Consider the following 20,226-nt stretch of genomic DNA (forward strand, 5'->3'; position numbering starts at 1 on the left):
ACAATGAATAAAATAACACCCTACGGCAAGACGGGGACCGCGAAGAGACACGGCCATTTTGATTTGTAATTTACACTGTATTACAGTTTGAAGTCTGAAGTTCACGAACACTTAGGTTGGAGTCATGAACTCGTTTTTCAACCACTCCACAAATGTATTGTTAACAAACTATAGTTTTGGCAAGTCGGTTAGGACATCTACTTTGTGCATGACACAAGTAATTTTTCCAACAATTGTTTGCAGACAGATTATTTCACTTATAATTCACTGTATCACAATTCCAGTTTGACTGTGCCTTTAAACAGCAGGGAAAATTCCCGAAAATGATGTCATGGCTTTAGAAGCTTCTGATAGGCTAATTGACATAATTTGAGTCAATTGGAGATGTACCTGTGGATGTATTTCAAGGCCTACCTTCAAACTCAGTGCATCTTTGATTGACATCATGGGAAAATCTAAAGAAATCAGCTGAGACCTCAGAAAAAAAATTGTAGGCCTCCACAAGTCTGGTTCATCCTTGGGAGCAATTTCCAAACGCCTGAAGGTACCACGTTCATCTGTACAAACAATAGTACGCAAGTATAAACACCATGGGACCACGCAGCCGTCATACCGCTCAGGAAGGAGAAGCGGTCTGTCTCCTAGAGATGAACGTACTTTGGTGCGAAAAGTGCAAATCAATCCCAGAACAACAAATGTGAAGATGCTGGAGGAAACGGGTACAAAAGTATCTATATCCACAGTAGAACAAGTCCTGTATCGACATAACCTGAAAGGCCGCTCAGCAAGGAAGAAGCCACTGCTTCAAAACCGTCATCAAAAGATCGTACTTTTTGGAGAATTGTCCTCTGATCTGATGAAACAAATATAGAACTGTTTGGCCATAATGACCATTGTTATGTTTGGAGGAAAAAGGGGGAGTCTTGCAAGCCGAAGAACACCATCCCAACCGTGAAGAACGGGGGTGGCAGCATCATGTTGTGGGGGTGCTTTGCTGCAGGAGGGACTGGTGCACTTCACAAAATAGATGGCATCATGAGGCTGGAAAATGATGTGGATATATTAAAGCAACATCTCAAGACATCAGTCAGGAAGTTAAAGCTAGGTCGCAAAATGGGTCTTCCAAATGGACAATGACCCCAATACTTCCAAAGTTGTGGCAAAATGGCTTAAGGACAACAAAGGTATTGGAGTGGCCATCACAAAGCCCTGACCTCAATCCCATAGATAATGTGTGGCCAGAACTGTAATAAAAAGCGTGAAGAAGCCTGTGGAAACATTTGACCCAAGTTAAACAATTTAAAGGCATTGCTACCAAATACTAATTCAATGCATCTAAACGTCTGACCCTCTGGGAATGTGATGAAAGAAATAAAAGCTGAAATAAATCATTCTCTCTACTATTATTCTGACCTTTCACATTCTTAGGATCACCACTTTATTTGATCTGACCTTAAACAGGGAATACGAGGATTAAATGTCAGGAATTGTGAAACTGAGTTTTTAAACATATGTGGCTAAGGTAAACTTCCAACTTCAACTCTATGTAGGTGGGTGACCTTGACCGAATCCTTGGCTTGTAGGTGCTGGAACTGCTCACAGGACAGGACCCATAGCCTGTTTCTGAAGGCAGAGGCTGAGGCTGTTTCTGAAGGCAGAGGCTGAGGCTGTTTCTGAAGGCAGAGGCTGAGGCTGTTTCTGAAGGCAGAGGCTGAGGCTGTTTCTGAAGGCAGAGGCTGAGGCTGTTTCTGAAGGCAGAGGCTGAGGCTGTTTCTGAAGGCAGAGGCTGAGGCTGTTTCTGAAGGCAGAGGCTGAGGCTGTTTCTGAAGGCTGAGGCTGTTTCTGAAGGCAGAGGCTGGGGGCAGAGGCTGAGGCTGTTTCTGAAGGCAGAGGCTGTTTCTGAAGGCAGAGGCTGTTTCTGAAGGCAGAGGAAGAGGCAGGAGATTATTTGATGTTGCGTTATCATATTATGTATTTTATCAGTCGTTTTTGTTTCCTGTTTGGACCCCAGGAAGAGTAGTGGGGATCCCAATAAATACTACTAATGTTACTGATCCTCAATACAACAACAAAATACTTAAATACACTTAATTGTGTCCATTTGAATTGAAATGCTGTAGAATTCTTCTGGTTAGTGCCAGTATGGCCGACCTGTGGCTTCAAAGCCTCTCATTGGCCAATACATAGCATCATCAACGCAGGGTTTCTATACGTCTCTGACTACAGCTGGTACTGTACACGTAGTCAGTACAGTGCTGCCCCTGTATTCATTTAGTAACACCGTTTTTCAGTGTACATTTTAAATGACTAAAACGAGATAATGGAGATCCTTTGGAAAACTGGGTCAGAGTGGAAGCATCCGATACTGTAGTGTAGGTTGGACAGTTGGCTGATACTGCTGTGTTTCCTCTCTGACTTAGACACAGGTTGTTTTTGTTTTTTTGTCGTGTGTTTTTTTTGACTGTTTTGTGTCAAGGTTACCACACACTAAACCCTGAGCTGTGCTCTCAGTACGCTCTGTGTGTGGACTAGAGTGACAGCCATCCGTTTGATGAGTCGAAGTGCAGACCGAAGGTTTGTTTGTTCTAAGAAGTCCCCTCCCTCTCCTTCGCAGATTCTGCATATTAGATTAACTGAAATATGTTGATGGGAATATGGGAACATCCTAACCTCTCCCAAATGGGACCCTATTGTCCTACATAGTGCACTACTTCTGACCAGAACCTTATGGGCCCTAGTGCACTATGTAGGGAATAGGGTGCCATTTTGGAACTTCCTAGACTGATAATGACTCGTCAGTCTGTTGGTTGACGTCACTGAGCATGTTGTTGTTAGTTAAAGCAGTCTGTTGGTTGACGTCACTGAGCATGTTGTTGTTAGTTAAAGCAGTCTGTTGGTTGACGTCACTGAGCATGTTGTTGTAGTTAAAGCAGTCTGTTGGTTGACGTCACTGAGCATGTTGTTGTAGTTAAAGCAGTCTGTTGGTTGACGTCACTGAGCATGTTGTTGTAGTTAAAGCAGTCTGTTGGTTGACGTCACTGAGCATGTTGTTGTAGTTAAAGCAGTCTGTTGGTTGACGTCACTGAGCATGTTGTTTTTAGTTAAAGCAGTCTGTTGGTTGACGTCACTGAGCATGTTGTTGTAGTTAAAGCAGTCTCTTGGTTGACGTCACTGAGCATGTTGTTGTAGTTAAAGCAGTCTGTTGGTTGACGTCACTGAGCATGTTGTTTTTAGTTAAAGCAGTCTGTTGCTCGACGTCACTGAGCATGTTGTTGTAGTTAAAGCAGTCTGTTGGTTGACGTCACTGAGCATGTTGTTGTAGTTAAAGCAGTCGGTTGGTTGCTCGACGTTACTGAGCATGTTGTTGTAGTTAAAGCAGTCTGTTGGTTGACGTCACTGAGCATGTTGTTGTTAGTTAAAGCAGTCTGTTGGTTGACGTCACTGAGCATGTTGTTGTAGTTAAAGCAGTCTGTTGCTCGACGTCACTGAGCATGTTGTTGTAGTTAAAGCAGTCTGTTGGTTGACGTCACTGAGCATGTTGTTGTTAGTTAAAGCAGTCTGTTGGTTGACGTCACTGAGCATGTTGTTGTAGTTAAAGCAGTCTGTTGCTCGACGTCACTGAGCATGTTGTTGTAGTTAAAGCAGTCTCTTGGTTGACGTCACTGAGCATGTTGTTGTTAGTTAAAGCAGTCTGTTGGTTGCTCGACGTCACTGAGCACGGGAAAAAAGGCTCAGCCATGAGCAAGAGACCGATGAGCATTATGTTCCCTTACTGAAATCTCAGTTATATCAATGTTAGGGTTACTTGCTGACCCACACCGCTCACATTCGTCAACGAGCGTCTGCGTCGCCAGGCGCTAAAATAGAACTTGGTTCTATTTGTGACGCTTGACGAGCTGCAAGTGCTACATTGTTACAGTGCTACATTGTTACAGTGTCACAGCGCTGAGTGTTACAGCGCTGAGTGTTACAGCGCTGAGTGTTACAGCGCTGAGTGTAACAGCGCTGAGTGTAACAGCTGAGTGTTAGTGTTACAGCGCTGAGTGTTACAGTGCTACATTGTTACAGTGCTACATTGTTACAGTGTCACAGCGCTGAGTGTCACAGCGCTGAGTGTCACAGCGCTGAGTGTCATCTCCTCGTCATGGACTGCACCAGATTTGCCTGTTTTTGCTGTGAGTTGTTACCCCACTCTTCCACCAAGGCACCTGCAAGTTCCCAGACATTTCTGGGGGGAATGGCCCTAGCACCCACCCTCCGATCCAACAGGTCCCAGACGTGCTCAATGGGATTGAGATCCGGGCTCTTCGCTGGCCATGGTAGAACACTGACATTCCTGTCTTGCAGGAAATCACACACAGAACGAGCAGTATGGCTGGTGGCATTGTCATGCTGGAGGGTCATGTCAGGATGAGCCTGCAGGAAGGGTACAGCATGAGGGAGGAGGATGTCTTCCCTGTAACGCTCAGTGTTGAGATTGCCTGCAATGACAACAAGCTCAGTCCGATGATGCTGTGACACACCGCCCCAGACCATGACGGATCCTCCACCTCCAAATCGATCCTGCTCCAGAGTACAAGCCTCGGTGTAACGCTCATTCCTTCAATGACAACCATCACCCCTGGTGAGACAAATCCTAGACTCGTCAGTGAAGAGCACTTTTTGCCAGTCCTGTCTGGTCCAACAACTGTGTGTTTGTGCCCATAGGTGACGTTGTTGCCGGTGATGTCTGGTGAGGACCTGCCTTACAACAGGCCTACAAGCCCTCAGTCCAGCCTCTCTCAGCCTATTGCGGACAGTCTGAGCATTGATGGAGGGATTGTGCGTTCCTGATGTAACTCGGGCAGTTGTTGTTGCAATCTGGGACCTGTCCCGAATGTGTGATGTTCGGATGTACCGATCCTGTGCAGGTGTTGTTACATGTGGTTTGCCACTGCGAGGACGATCAGCTGTCCGTCCTGGCTCCCTGTAGCGCTGTCTTAGGCATCTCACAGTACGGACATTGCAATTTATTGCCCTGGCCACATCTGCAGTCACGCCTCCTTGCAGCATGCCTAAGGCACGTTCACGCAGATGAGCAGGGACCCTGGGCATCTATCTTTTGGTGTTTTACAGAGTCAGTAGAAAGGCCTCTTTATTGTCCTATGTTTTCATTACTGTGACCTTAATTGCCTAACGTCTGTAAGCTGTTAGTGTCTTAACGACAGTTCCACAGGTGCATGTTCAGTAATTGCTGACTGCAGGAATGTCCACCAGAGCTGTTGCTGAGAGTGTAATGTTAATTTCTCTACCATAAGCTGCCTCCAGTTTGGCGGTACGTGGAGAATTTGGCAGTACGTCCATCCGGCCTCACAACCGCAGACGTATGGCATTGTGTGGGCTAGCGGGTTGCTGATGTCAACGTTGGGAACAGAGTGCCCCATGGTGACGGTGGGGTTATGGTATGGGCAGGCGTAATCTACGGACAACGAACACAAATACATTTCATCGATGGCAATTTGAATGCACGGAGATAGTTACAAGATCCCGAGGCCCGTTGTTGTGCCTTTCATGCTCCGCCATCACCTCATGTTTCAGCATGATAATGCACGGCCCCATGTCGCAAGGATTTGTACACAATTCCTGGAAGCTGAAATTGGCCCAGTTCTTTCGTGGCCTATATACTCACCAGACCTGTCACACGATTTCATATGCTTGGATCCCAGAAAAACACAGAATTTCTTGTTTCCGCTGGATAAAAAGTTGAACAACCCCTGGGGTGGCGTAGGAGATAGTTGTGGTAATGCCCCCAGCAGTGGTTTGGCTTGGAAGCTATTCTCAGACTAGGCTAAGAGGCGTTTCTCAGACTAGGTTAAGAGGCGTTTCTCAGACTAGGTTAAGAGGCGTTTCTCAGACGAGGCTAAGAGGCGTTTCTCAGACTAGGTTAAGAGGCGTTTCTCAGACTAGGCTAAGAGGCGTTTCTCAGACTAGGTTAAGAGGCGTTTCTCAGACTAGGTTAAGAGGCGTTTCTCAGACTAGGTTAAGAGGCGTTTCTCAGACTAGGTTAAGAGGCGTTTCTCAGACTAGGTTAAGAGGCGTTTCTCAGACTAGGTTAAGAGGCGTTTCTCAGACTAGGTTAAGAGGCGTTTCTCAGACTAGGCTAAGAGGCGTTTCTCAGACTAGGCTAAGAGGCGTTTCTCAGACTAGGCTAAGAGGCGTTTCTCAGACTAGGCTAAGAGGCGTTTCTCAGACTAGGCTAAGAGGCGTTTCTCAGACTAGGCTAAGAGGCGTTTCTCAGACTAGGCTAAGAGGCGTTTCTCAGACTAGGCTAAGAGGCGTTTCTCAGACTAGGCTAAGAGGCGTTTCTCAGACTAGGCTAAGAGGCGTTTCTCAGACTAGGCTAAGAGGCGTTTCTCAGACTAGGTTAAGGGGCTAAGAGGCGTTTCTCAGACTAGGCTAATGGGCTAAGAGGCGTTTCTCAGACTAGGCTAATGGGCTAAGAGGCGTTTCTCAGACTAGGCTAATGGGCTAAGAGGCGTTTCTCAGACTAGGCTAATGGGCTAAGAGGCGTTTCTCAGACTAGGCTAATGGGCTAAGAGGCGTTTCTCAGACTAGGCTAATGGGCTAAGAGGCGTTTCTCAGACTAGGTTAAGAGGCGTTTCTCAGACTAGGCTAATGGGCTAAGAGGCGTTTCTCAGACTAGGCTAATGGGCTAAGAGGCGTTTCTCAGGCGAGGCTAATGGGCTAAGAGCCTCGTCTGAGAAACGCCTAATGGGCTAAGAGGCGTTTCTCAGACGGGGCTAATGGGCTAAGAGGCGTTTCTCAGACGAGGCTAATGGGCTAAGAGGCGTTTCTCAGACGAGGCTAATGGGCTAAGAGGCGTTTCTCAGGCGAGGCTAATGGGCTAAGAGGCGTTTCTCAGGCGAGGCTAAGAGGCGTTTCTCAGACGAGGCTAATGGGCTAAGAGGCGTTTCTCAGACGAGGCTAATGGGCTAAGAGGCGTTTCTCAGACTAGGTTAATGGGCTAAGAGGCGTTTCTCAGACTAGGCTAAGAGGCGTTTCTCAGACTAGGCTAAGAGGCGTTTCTCAGACTAGGCTAATGGGCTAAGAGGCGTTTCTCAGACTAGGCTAATGGGCTAAGAGGCGTTTCTCAGACTATGCTAATGGGCTAAGAGGCGTTTCTCAGACTAGGCTAATGGGCTAAGAGGCGTTTCTCAGACTAGGTTAAGAGGCGTTTCTCAGACTAGGCTAATGGGCTAAGAGGCGTTTCTTAGACTAGGCTAATAGGCTAAGAGGCGTTTCTCAGACTAGGCTAATGGGCTAAGAGGCGTTTCTCAGACTAGGCTAATGGGCTAAGAGGCGTTTCTCAGACTAGGCTAATGGGCTAAGAGGCGTTTCTCAGACTAGGCTAATGGGCTAAGAGGCGTTTCTCAGACTAGGCTAATGGGCTAAGAGGCGTTTCTCAGACTAGGCTAATGGGCTAAGAGGTGTTTCTCAGACTAGGTTAAGAGGCGTTTCCTAGGCTAATGGGCTAAGAGGTGTTTCTCAGACTAGGCTAATGGGCTAAGAGGCTTTTCTCGGACTAGGTTAATGGGCTAAGGCGTTTCTCAGACTAGGTTAAGAGGCGTTTCCTAGGCTAATGGGCTAAGAGGCGTTTCTCAGACTAGGCTAATGGGCTAAGAGGCGTTTCTCAGACTAGGCTAATGGGCTAAGAGGCTAACAAGCAATCTGATGTGTGTACTGCAAAAAAAATGTTATTTTTCTCTGCCTCTTTGCCCTTCGACCTACTAACACCAACATTACCCCACACACACACATTACCAGCGCTGTTCTGCTCATCTGTCCCAACACTAACCCATTAATACTCCTCCTGGAATGCTGTGACATCACGCTGACAGAGAAAAATGAGAGTGGCCGGGAGTTGAGAGAGCAAGGAACGGAGAGGGAGGGGGAGAGGTGATAGGTCAAGGAATGGCGAGAGGGACAGAGGGAGGCTGCTAGAGAACAATAGATTAATAGAGGGTATAGACACCACAGTCTCAACCCGGAGAGGAGACGAGACCCCAACGTCTCAACCCGGAGAGCAGACAAGACTCCCAAATGGCACCCTATTCTCTATATAGTGCGCTAGTTTTGACCAGAACCCTATGGGTAACGTAGTGCACTAGTTTAGACCAGAGCCCTATGGGTAACGTAGTGCACTACTTTAGAGCAGAGCCCTATGGGTAACGTAGTGCACTACTTTAGAGCAGAGCCCTATGGGTAACGTAGTGCACTAGTTCAGACCAGAGCCCTATGGGTAACGTAGTGCACTACTTTAGAGCAGAGCCCTATGGGTAACGTAGTGCACTCGTTTAGACCAGAGCCCTATGGGTAACGTAGTGCACTAGTTTAGACCAGAGTCCTATGGGTAACGTAGTGCACTAGTTTAGACCAGAGCCCTATGGGTAACGTAGTGCACTAGTTTAGACCAGAGCCCTATGGGTAACGTAGTGCACTACTTTAGACCACATGTTCTCTTCTTAAACCACACCATTGCCGGAGCCTTTGACCCATTTACCATGTATAGACTATCCCTCAAACACTCTGCAAGACGGCTTGTTCAGCTACTGTAGTCTTCTCTCTCATCTTTTTGACCCCCTTCTCCCAACGTTAATACAAAGGCTTTTGTTTTGAGACGACCTGATCTGACTGTTCAGATGAGAAGCGTGACGTAGACATCATAACCATGCTATTAATATAGTAATAACATCTGACTTTAATAACAGGACACAGTAACAGTTTAGTTCATCTTGTTCTGTACCAGATTAGATTATTCATGTTTTTAGTTTAGTATTCATTATGTTACAACAGTTGTGTCCTCTGTTAAGAGTAGTTGAAAACAATATCAGGCCTTAATGGATACATGTCGGGCTGTTGAGATGGCCGTATTACCACCACTTCTGCAGTCATGACCACAATACATTTACGGTAATCTCCTTTTGTGCACCCTGGACATGTGTTGGTAGTACCCTGGTAGTATCCAACTAGCAAACGGCCATCCACGTCCTAATGGCCTGATACTCAGGGCTCTATTGTCCCTCCATCAGATCCTAATGGCCTGGTACTCCGAGCTCTATTGTCCCTCCATCAGGTTCTAATAGCCTGGTACTCAGGGCTCTATTGTCCCTCCATAGGGTCCTAATAATGGCCTGGTACTCAGGGCTCTATTGTCCCTCCATCAGGTTCTAATGGCCTGGTACTCAGGGCTCTATTGTCCCTCCATCAGGTCCTAATGGCCTGGTACTCAGGGCTCTATTGTCCCTCCATCAGGTCCTAATGGCCTGGTACTCAGGGCTCTATTGTCCCTCCATCAGGTCCTAATGGCCTGGTACTCAGGGCTCTATTGTCCCTCCATCAGGTCCTAATGGCCTGGTACTCAGGGCTCTATTGTCCCTCCATCAGGTCCTAATGGCCTGGTACAAAGGGCTCTATAGTCCCTCAATTGTATTTTTTTTTTTTTTACTGATTTGGTAACAGAATGACACATTTGAATCACTTAAACCAAAAAATTATCAGTAAACTTCTGAAATGTCATTATCCTCCTCATGAGGGAGAGACATTTTGAAAATATCTTACAGATATGTGGGTGTTTGGTAATGGAATGACAAGACACGAGGCAATGTTTCTTAAACTTACAGAAGGCAAATTATTACTGCCAAACTAAATGTTGATGTTGGTTGGAGGCGTCTTCAACATTGTTCTGTTCTGCTGTATTTCTGGTCTCTTTTCAGACAGTTTCTGAGAGGTGTTTTCAGACTGTTTCTGAGAGGTGTTTTCAGACTGTTTCTGAGATGTTTTCAGACTGTTTCTGAGAGGTGTTTTCAGACTGTTTCTGAGAGGTTTTCAGACTGTTTCTGAGATGTTTTCAGACTGTTTCTGATAGGTGTTTTCAGACTGTTTCTGAGAGGTGTTTTCAGACTGTTTCTGAGAGGTGTTTTCAGACTGTTTCTGAGAGGTGTTTTCAGACTGTTTCTGAGAGGTGTTTTCAGACTGTTTCTGAGAGGTGTTTTCAGACTGTTTCTGAGAGGTGTTTTCAGACTGTTTCTGAGAGGTGTTTTCAGACTGTTTCTGAGAGGTGTTTTCAGACTGTTTCTGAGAGGTGTTTTCAGACTGTTTCTGAGAGGTGTTTTCAGACTGTTTCTGAGAGGTGTTTTCAGACTGTTTCTGAGAGGTGTTTTCAGACTGTTTCTGAGAGGTGTTTTCAGACTGTTTCTGAGAGGTGTTTTCAGACTGTTTCTGAGAGGTGTTTTCAGACTGTTTCTGAGAGGTGTTTTCAGACTGTTTCTGAGAGGTGTTTTCAGACTGTTTCTGATAGTTGTTTTCAGACTGTTTCTGAGATGTTTTCAGACTGTTTCTGAGATGTTTTCAGACTGTTTCTGAGATGTTTTCAGACTGTTTCTGAGATGTTTTCAGACTGTTTCTGAGAGGTGTTTTCAGACTGTTTCTGAGAGGTGTTTTCAGACTGTTTCTGAGATGTTTTCAGACTGTTTCTGAGAGGTGTTTTCAGACTGTTTCTGAGATGTTTTCAGACTGTTTCTGAGATGTTTTCAGACTGTTTCTGAGATGTTTTCAGACTGTTTCTGAGATGTTTTCAGACTGTTTCTGAGATGTTTTCAGACTGTTTCACGTCTGTTTATTTACATAGAGCCAATCACGTCTGTTTATTTACATAGAGCCAATCACGTCTGTTTATTTACATAGAGCCAGTCACGTCTGTTTATTTACATAGAGCCAATCACGTCTGTTTATTTAAATAGGAGCCAATCACGTCTGTTTATTTACATAGAGCCAATCACGTCTGTTTATTTACATAGGAGCAGTCATTCCTGCGGCGCAACTTTAGTGAGGTGGCCAAGTATGAAATTCACTAATGTTTGACAGCTATATATCCTAACTATTAAGTTAAATATCTAAGTTGTGGCTAATTACATTTTCTTTAGCTGAGTTTTTGCTAATGTTAGCGAAGTGGCTTTGCAAGATCTAGCTTCTTGGTAACAGCAGCAGACACGATCCCCTGTCAGATCCCTGCTGCCTAATATTGGTTTGTTTTTTGCGTGCTGCAAACTGTGTTTTGAGTTACTTGCATAACTTTATGAGCTAGGTTGTCTGTCCTAGTAATACATAATTAGCATGTGCTCCTTAGCATTTACCTAGCTTTTACTATGGGAATTCCTTAGTACTTGTTAGCATTTTGTTAGCATTCTGTTAAGTAAACGTAATAAATAATATAAATAATTGTCCCTGGATGACACGGGCACGGTATGGAAGTCTAGATAACACCCAACCTTAGTATAACCGGTATTTCTGATACCCTCCTTAGCAGAGGCGTCTAATTATAAAAAAGGCACACCTGTACAGGTGTGAAATTGGACAAATATAATCACCTACCTCTGAATTGCCTAAATTCCCTGGTCTTCTCTCCTCCAGGTGTTTAAGATGCTGCAGTGAGTTCGGAGCTGAATCTTAACTGAAGCCTCAGCATGTCTATACTGCTGATGGTGGGTGTGGTGATGTGGGGGGCCCAAGGCGGGGTCCATGGGGCCATGTGTCCCGGAGGGGTCCTTGGTAACTGCCCCACCCAGCAGAGCAACACCTCCGGTGGGGGTGAGACCTCCAGGGACTACTGCTACACCGCCCGTATCCGATCCACCGTGCTCCAGGGCCTGCCCTTCGGAGGGGTGCCCACCGTCCTCGCACTCGACTTCATGTGCTTCCTGGTGAGTCAAACGCAAGAGTTCAAAGAATCAAACAGAGATGAGTATACAGTGTAATGCAACTATATTTTTCACCTGATACATCAGAAAGGTTTCTTCAGCCCCCCCCCCACACACACACACACACACACATACCACACACACACGCATACCACACACACACACGCATACCACACACAAACCGAGAGTCAGGGTTGTACAGCTGATGTTGTGACATGTCTAGATATGTTTTCCTTCATATAGACGGAGCTGTGATTTAATTGGTTAGATCTGTTCTGACATAAAACAGCCCCTGAAGGAATTTCACTTCCCTAAAGTAACATGCTTGGGAAGGCAGCCTGCTTGCCTAATGTATGGTGAGGCTACTACCCCCCCCCCTCTCTGTGTACATTGGGACCTCTCCCTCCCTATTGAAGACGAAGGATGACCTTTTGACAAGTGGTCAGTTTGTGTGTTTGTTTTAACGCGTGTGTGTTACCTTCCCAGTTATTCTGTTTTGACGTGTGTGTGTGTGTGTGTGTGTGGCCTTCCTAGTTATCCTGTTTTAACGTGTGTGTGGCCTTCCTAGTTATCCTGTTTTGGTGTGTGTGTGTGTGTGTGTGTGTGTGTGTTACCTTCCTAGTTATCCTGTTTTGACGTGTGTGTGTGTGGCCTTCCTAGTTATCCTGTTTTGATGTGTGTGTGTGTGTGTGTTTCCTAGGTACTCCTGTTTGTGTTCTCCATCTTGAGGAAGGTAGCGTGGGACTACGGCCGCTTGGCGCTGGTCACTGATGCAGACAGGTAAACCACTACACTGTCATCTTTACCATGTGATCCCTGCAGGAATTGAACCCAACACCTTGGTGTTGAGGAGTTGCCAGGTAGAGCCACAATCTCTTACCAACTGAGTCACACAGGCTGAGACACACCGGGGAAAGAACCCACAGACATGTTTAGTATGTGATCCCTGTTGGAATTGAACCCACAGCTTTGATGCCACACAGTACTCTTAGCACCACCTAGGCTGAGGAGAGGAGGAGAGTGAAGAGGGGGAGGAGTGGAGAGGAGTAGTGGAGTGGAGAGGGGGAGGAGTGGAGAGGTGGAGAGGGGGAGGAGTGGAGAGGAGTAGTGAGGAGTGAAGTGGAGAGGAGTGGAGAGGAGGAGAGTGGGGAGGAGTGGAGAGGAGTGGAGAGGAGTAGTGAGGAGTGAAGTGGAGAGGAGTGGAGAGGAGTAGTGAGGAGTGGAGAGGAGGAGAGTGGAGAGGAGGAGAGTGGAGAGGGCTTCTCTTGTAACAGAAGGAGATCAACACTGACAGAAGGATTGACATACGACCACAGTTCAGTACAGCCTCTGGGACAGTAGACTACCACAGTAATACGTAGGGGTGACTGAACAGTAGACTACCACAGTAATACGTAGGGGTAACTGAACAGCAGACTACCACAGTAATACGTAGGGGTGACTGAACAGTAGACTACCACAGTAATACGTAGGGGTGACTGAACAGTAGACTACCACAGTAATACGTAGGGGTGACTGAACAGTAGACTACCACAGTAATACGTAGGGGTGACTGAACAGTAGACTACCACAGTAATACGTAGGGGTGACTGAACAGTAGACTACCACAGTAATACGTAGGGGTGACTGAACAGTAGACTACCACAGTAATACGTAGGGGTGACTGAACAGTAGACTATCACAGTAATACGTAGTGGTGACTGAACAGTAGACTACCACAGTAATACGTAGGGGTGACTGAACAGTAGACTACCACAGTAATACGTAGTGGTGACTGAACAGTAGACTACCACAGTAATACGTAGTGGTGACTGAACAGTAGACTACCACAGTAATACGTAGGGGTGACTGAACAGTAGACTACCACAGTAATACGTAGGGGTGACTGAACAGTAGACTACCACAGTAATACGTAGTGGTGACTGAACAGCAGACTACCACAGTAATACGTAGGGGTGACTGAACAGCAGACTACCACAGTAATACGTAGTGGTGACTGAACAGTAGACTACCACAGTAATACGTAGGGGTGACTGAACAGTAGACTACCACAGTAATACGTAGGGGTGACTGAACAGTAGACTACCACAGTAATACGTAGTGGTGACTGAACAGCAGACTACCACAGTAATACGTAGTGGTGACTGAACAGCAGACTACCACAGTAATACGTAGTGGTGACTGAACAGTAGACTACCACAGTAATACGTAGTGGTGACTGAACAGTAGACTACCACAGTAATACGTAGGGGTGACTGAACAGTAGACTACCACAGTAATACGTAGTGGTGACTGAACAGTAGACTACCACAGTAATACGTAGTGGTGACTGAACAGTAGACTACCACAGTAATACGTAGGGGTGACTGAACAGTAGACTACCACAGTAATACGTAGGGGTGACTGAACAGTAGACTACCACAGTAATACGTAGGGGTGACTGAACAGTAGACTACCACAGTAATACGTAGTGGTGACTGAACAGTAGACTACCACAGTAATACGTAGTGGTGACTGAACAGTAGACTGCCACAGTAATACGTAGGGGTGACTGAACAGTAGACTACCACAGTAATACGTAGTGGTGACTGAACAGTAATACGTAGTGGTGACTGAACAGTAATACGTAGGTTGACTGAACAGTAATACGTAGGGGTGACGGAACAGTAGACTACCACAGTAATACGTAGTGGTGACTGAACAGCAGACTACCACAGTAATACGTAGTGGTGACTGAACAGCAGACTACCACAGTAATACGTAGTGGTGACTGAACAGCAGACTACCACAGTAATACGTAGTGGTGACTGAACAGTAGACTACCACAGTAATACGTAGTGGTGACTGAACAGTAATACGTAGGGGTGACTGAACAGCAGACTACCACAGTAATACAGTAATGCTCGCAGGCCCAAACGTTGTGGGGCATTACCGCTCGACCAGCCAGGGCATTACCACTCGACCAGCCAGGGCATTATTACCATGCAAGTCTATGGAAGGTGGCGAGAAGCACGAGCCTCCTAAGTTTTGTATTGAAGTCAATGTACCAAGAGGAGGATGGAAGCTATCTGTCCTCCGGGCTACACCATGGTGCTACCCTACAGTGTGCTGTTGAGGCTACTGTAGATCTTCTTTGCAAGACGGTGTGTTTTTTTTGTCAGGTATTTTTTTGACGTGAATACATTTATAATAGTTTTATCTAAAAAATTATAACTTTTTATTTTTCTGGAATTGATTGAGTAGGATGGTCCTCCCCTCCTTCCTCTGAGGAGCCTCCACTGGTAGATGTAGTAGCTAAGATAACTGTGCTGTATTGAGTGGCAGGGACAGAGCCAGGTTGATGGTCCATGGATAGGCACAATGTTTTCCCCTGCTGCATGCCTGCAATATTTGTAAGTCATCTCATATCCAGATAGGGAATCCCCTTTGACTTAACATCTAGGTCTACTGTATATCTGTGTTTGATGCTTTTTTTTAAATTCAGTATGAACCAAACATAAGCAGCCATTTTATGGATTTGTGGTCTTCATGGTGCTGTTGTTATATAGACAATACTCAAGACTACACATTGTGTGTACTCTCGTCAAAACTCGTGACCCTCTTTAGCTCAGTTTGGTAGAGCGTGACGTCTGAAACCCCAGAACGGTGGGTTCAATTCCCAGGACCACCCACACGTAAAAACTGTGTGCATGTATGAGTTGAGTGGCTTTGGTTAAAGGAATTTGCTAATGGCCTGTATATTAATCTGTTTGGAAATGTTTGTAATATAGCTACTATGTATAACCCCAGCAGAGTCCCTCTGTCGCTGTAGAGACAACTGAACTGTGATTGGCCCTGATTAACGGCATCGATCACTAGTTTCTCCTCCAGGACTCTACCAAGCTGACCCCCTGCCATATTGTTTTTTCTGTTTTTTTGTTTTTCTCTCTGAAGACGGAGTCAGCGATACAGCCGTCTGGACGAACAGGAATAGTATGTAATGTTACCGCGTCACCCTGCTTCTCTTCCTCTTCCGTACCCCTCTTATCTTCTAGGAGTAACTCTTTTCCTTCCTTTCCTACCTAGGCTGGTGTGGGTTGGGTTGGCCTCTCTCTCTCTCTCTCTCTCTCTCTCTCTCTCTCTCTCTCTCTCGGTGTGGGTCTTCTCTTTCCTTCTCTCCCTCCAGGCTTTCTTCTTCTCCATGCCACTCCTGTTCTCTCCACCTTTTTTCTTTCTCATCCTTTGCTGCTGAGTCTCTCTGGTGTCTCTCTGTCTCTGTCTGTTTCAACCCTGCTGTTGGATGTCCTCTCTCTCCCTAACTAATCAGCTCTATATGCTAATCTGTTTCGTTGTTAAACTCTCTGACAAGCAGCATGCCTTTCCTGTCCTCCTGTATGAGCGCAGCCCATGAGGCGCCCAGCAGGCAGGATGTTTACAGGGTGGAGAGGTACGGTAACTAGTAACTACACACCTCACCTGACTGGTTATCCCTACCTACAGCTCCTGTATGTATCAGTCTGTGGTGGTTCTGTACTACCTACTAGCCACCTCTTCCTACCAATCAGCTGTGTGTCTGTGGTGGTTCTGTACTACCTACTAGCCACCTCTTCCTGCCAATCAGCTGTGTGTCTGTGGTGGTTCTGTACTACCTACTAGCCACCTCTTCCTGCCAATCAGCTGTGTGTCTGTGGTGGTTCTGTACTACCTACTAGCCACCTCTTCCTACCAATCAGCTGTGTGTCTGTGGTGGTCCCCCCCCCTTCATCCTTTTTAATGTTGTTGTACGCTTGGCGCCAATATTCATTGTGATCTGAAAGGCGAAACGTTATCCTGGATTAACATCCCTCTGTCAGTGATTCTCTCAATCCTGGTCGTTGGGTCATTTTTGATTAGTTGCATCAGCTGTGTTAGGGCCAGGGGTTAGGGGTCAGGGGTCAGAAATAAAAAGGGACATCCCTTTGGGTGCACAGGACCAGGATTGACAAACACTGCTCTCAGTCTGCGTATTAATGACTACACACTGGTGTTATGTTGTCTCTGTGAATACCCCTGTCTGTGAATACCCCTGTCTGTGAATACCCTTGTCTGTGAATACCCTTGTCTGTGAATACCCTTGTCTGTGAATACCCTTGTCTGTGAATACCCTTGTCTGTGAATACCCTTGTCTGTGAATACCCCTGTCTGTGAATACCCTTCTCTCTCTAGCTAGCATCTGTCATCTTAAAGGCCCATTTCAGTCAAAAATGAGATATTCCTGTGTTTTCTATATATTTCCACACTGATGTTGGCATAACACTGTGAAATTGTGAACATTTTGACAATGTCCTTCTAAGTGTAAGAGCTGTTTGAAAAGACCGGGTGAAATTTCTGCCTGTCTTGGTGGGATGTAGTTTGGGCCTTCCATGGGGACATCACCATGCAGTCATTAAAAAATAGACCAATAAGAAAGATGATTCCAAACCACTCTGCCGAACATTTTCACTTTTCCCCACCCAGCTCTGATCACTCCCATGTCTGCATTCTGCCTTTTAACAGGCTGGGGGGCTCTGACAGAGAGAGACCGTTTGTGTATCTCTAGAATCCTCAAACTGCATGGAATGGGGCTGTAGAGGTTTGTTCTGGATCATTGTTGTCTCACTGATGGGGTGTGTGAGGGTTGGGGGGGGGGGGGGCGTTACGTAATTACTACGTAGATTATTTTTATGAGTGACAGAGTAAAATAATGGGTGACTTTTTCAAATCGCCAAGCACCCTCTGAAGCGTGAAACTGAGATTTTATTTTAACACAAAGTAAAACGGTTAGGCTATATCCAGATGTTCAAACCGTTTCTGTGTACGGTATTACCTGGAAGTGAATACAAGGTCAAGGCTTTGAGTAACTGGTGAAAAGGAGTCGGGCGCAGGAGAGTTGAGATGCGTGGACAAGGTATTTAATACACGAAAAAACACGGGTATAAAAACAATACAACGGTGTGTGAAATATACCACGACTAAATATACCACGACTAAATATACCACGACTAAATATACCACGACTAAATATACCGACGACTAAATATACCGACGACTAAATATACCACGACTAAATATACCGACGACTAAATATACCCACGACTAAATATACCACAACTAAATATACCACGACTAAATATACCACGACTAAATATACCACAACTAAATATACCACGACTAAATATACCGACGACTAAATATACCGACGACTAAATATACCGACGACTAAATATACCGACGACTAAATATACCGACGACTAAATATACCGACGACTAAATATACCACGACTAAATATACCGACAACTAAATACACCGCGACTAAATACACCGCGACTAAATATACCACAACTAAATATACCGACGACTAAATATACCGACGACTAAACGGGAGTAAATACAAAACCGGGCAACAAAATACCAGCCGTCATATGCAGCCATCAACATAGAACATAAATTACAAACACGCACACCAACATGGGGGAAACAGAGGGTTAAATAATGAACATGTAATTGGGGAATAGAAACCAGGTGTGTAGAAAACAAAGACAAAACAAATGGAAAGGCGATGGCTAGAAAGCCGGTGAAGTCGACCGCCGAACGCCGCCCGGACAAGGAGAGGGAACCGACTTCGGCGGATGTCGTGACAGGTGCGCTATTTAAATAAAAAAAATGTAAAGTATAAAGTATGCACAAAACAATTTGGGCATCAGGGATCTTCATCCAGGAGAGGATTGATTGTCTCTAGTGCGGGTACCAGTCTTTTTAAGCTAACATTGCATTCCTTGCCACTCCAATGAGTAGGTGTTCTGAAACGTTTGACTGGTTCTGTAAATGTAATGTACTACTAACTAATCCCAACCCCCGATGAGGAGTAGACCTACGCCCCACTAAAACCTCAACTCTGTCTCAGGTCAATTACATTAAATTCAGGAAATAAACTGAAATTCCAGAATTGGAATGTAAGTGGTGCAAGCGTGTGAACACAGCCCAGGACCAGCCTCTCCAGACCATTTCAGAGCCTAGTACATGTGTGGCCAGTGAACTAACTACTCTGTAAATAAATACACCATTGATACTGTACTACAATGGTGATATCAAAGCCTAACTTTTTGGTGTTGTGCTATGCTAATGCTTGGCTAAAGCGATCTCCATCAGGTTTGTTTTTGGGGAGCGCTAGGCTAATGCTAACCTAGTACTAATTGTATCCTTTTAACATTGTGTGTGTGTGTGTGCGCAGTGTGGCGTCTGCCATAACGTCAGAGCTTCCCGATCGCTACGAACGCCTGACCTCTGTCTCCAGCTCAGTGGACTTTGAGCAGAGAGACAACGTAAGTACTACTTCCTGTTTTTACTGGGGTCATGGGGTGTGGAGCGTCTACGCTAGAGCATCGGTTTCCAACCTTGTCGGTTCCGGTGATCACCAAATCACCGCTAAAAGCTCTTGAGGAACACCGTCGAAGAGTCACAAACCATTTGCACTGTGAAAAGTAATGTGATCTTTAAAAATATACAGTGCCTTGCGAAAGTATTCGGCCGCCTTGAACTTTGCGACCTTTTGCCAAATTTCAGGCTTCAAACATAAAGATATAAAACAGTTTTATATCTTTATGTTTGAAGCCTGAAATGTGGCAAAAGGTCGCAAAGTTCAATGGGGGCCGAATACTTTTGCAAGGCACTGTATATATTTCTTTATAACCTTTATTTAACCAGGCAAGTCAGTTAAGAACAAATTCTTATTTTCAATGGCAGCCTAGGAACAGTGGGTTAACTGCCTGTTCGGGGGCAGAATGACATTTTTTACCTTGTCAGCTCAGGGATTTGAACTTGCAACCTTTTTGGTTATTAATCCAACGCTCTAACCACTAGGCTACCTGACGCCCCAGATCTAACCTAACCTACGGCAGACCTGACCTAACCTACGGCAGACCTGACCTAACCTACGGCAGACCTGACCTAACCTACGGCAGACCTGACCTAACCTACGGCAGACCTGACCTAACCTACGGCAGACCTGACCTAACCTACGGCAGACCTGACCTAACCTACGGCAGACCTGACCTAACCTACGGCAGACCTGACCTAACCTACGGCAGACCTGACCTAACCTACGGCAGACCTAACCTAACCTACGGCAGACCTGACCTAACCTACTGCAGATCTAACCTACCGCAGATCTAACCTAACCTTCTGCAGATCTAACCTACCGCAGATCTAACCTAACCTACTGCAGAGGAATACCTATGTGAGAATGCTGTTCATTGACTACAGCTCAGTATTTAACACCATAGTACCCTCCAAACTCGTCATCAGGCTCGAGACCCTGGGTCTCGACCCCGCCCTGTGCAACTGGGTCCAGGACTTCCTGACGGGCCGCCCTTAGGTGGTGAGGGTAGGTAACAACATCTCCACCCCGCTGATCCTCAACACTGGGGCCCCACAAGGGTGCGTTCTCAGCCCTCTCCTGTACTCCCTGTTCACCCACGACTGGGTGGCCATGCC

At 45.8% G+C, this 20,226-nt stretch overlaps 1 protein-coding gene across 3 annotated transcripts in view; it reads left to right on the forward strand.

The window, feature by feature from the left end:
• LOC110499566 (CSC1-like protein 2) overlaps positions 1-20,226 on the forward strand; it is an 81,430-nt gene that overhangs the window by 10,905 nt on the left and 50,299 nt on the right. For 2 of the 3 annotated variants that reach the window (XM_036956411.1, XM_036956412.1), the window contains exons 2-5: positions 11,449-11,738; positions 12,436-12,515; positions 15,669-15,707; positions 18,965-19,055. In XM_036956411.1, coding sequence (XP_036812306.1) covers positions 11,502-11,738; positions 12,436-12,515; positions 15,669-15,707; positions 18,965-19,055 — 447 coding nt within the window. In that variant the 5' untranslated portion in view covers positions 11,449-11,501. The remainder of the gene's footprint in view (positions 1-11,448; positions 11,739-12,435; positions 12,516-15,668; positions 15,708-18,964; positions 19,056-20,226) is intronic. The other variant, XM_036956413.1, reaches the window with a different exon arrangement.

Source organism: Oncorhynchus mykiss, chromosome 20, assembly GCF_013265735.2.
Source record: "Oncorhynchus mykiss isolate Arlee chromosome 20, USDA_OmykA_1.1, whole genome shotgun sequence".
Taxonomy (NCBI): domain Eukaryota; kingdom Metazoa; phylum Chordata; class Actinopteri; order Salmoniformes; family Salmonidae; genus Oncorhynchus; species Oncorhynchus mykiss.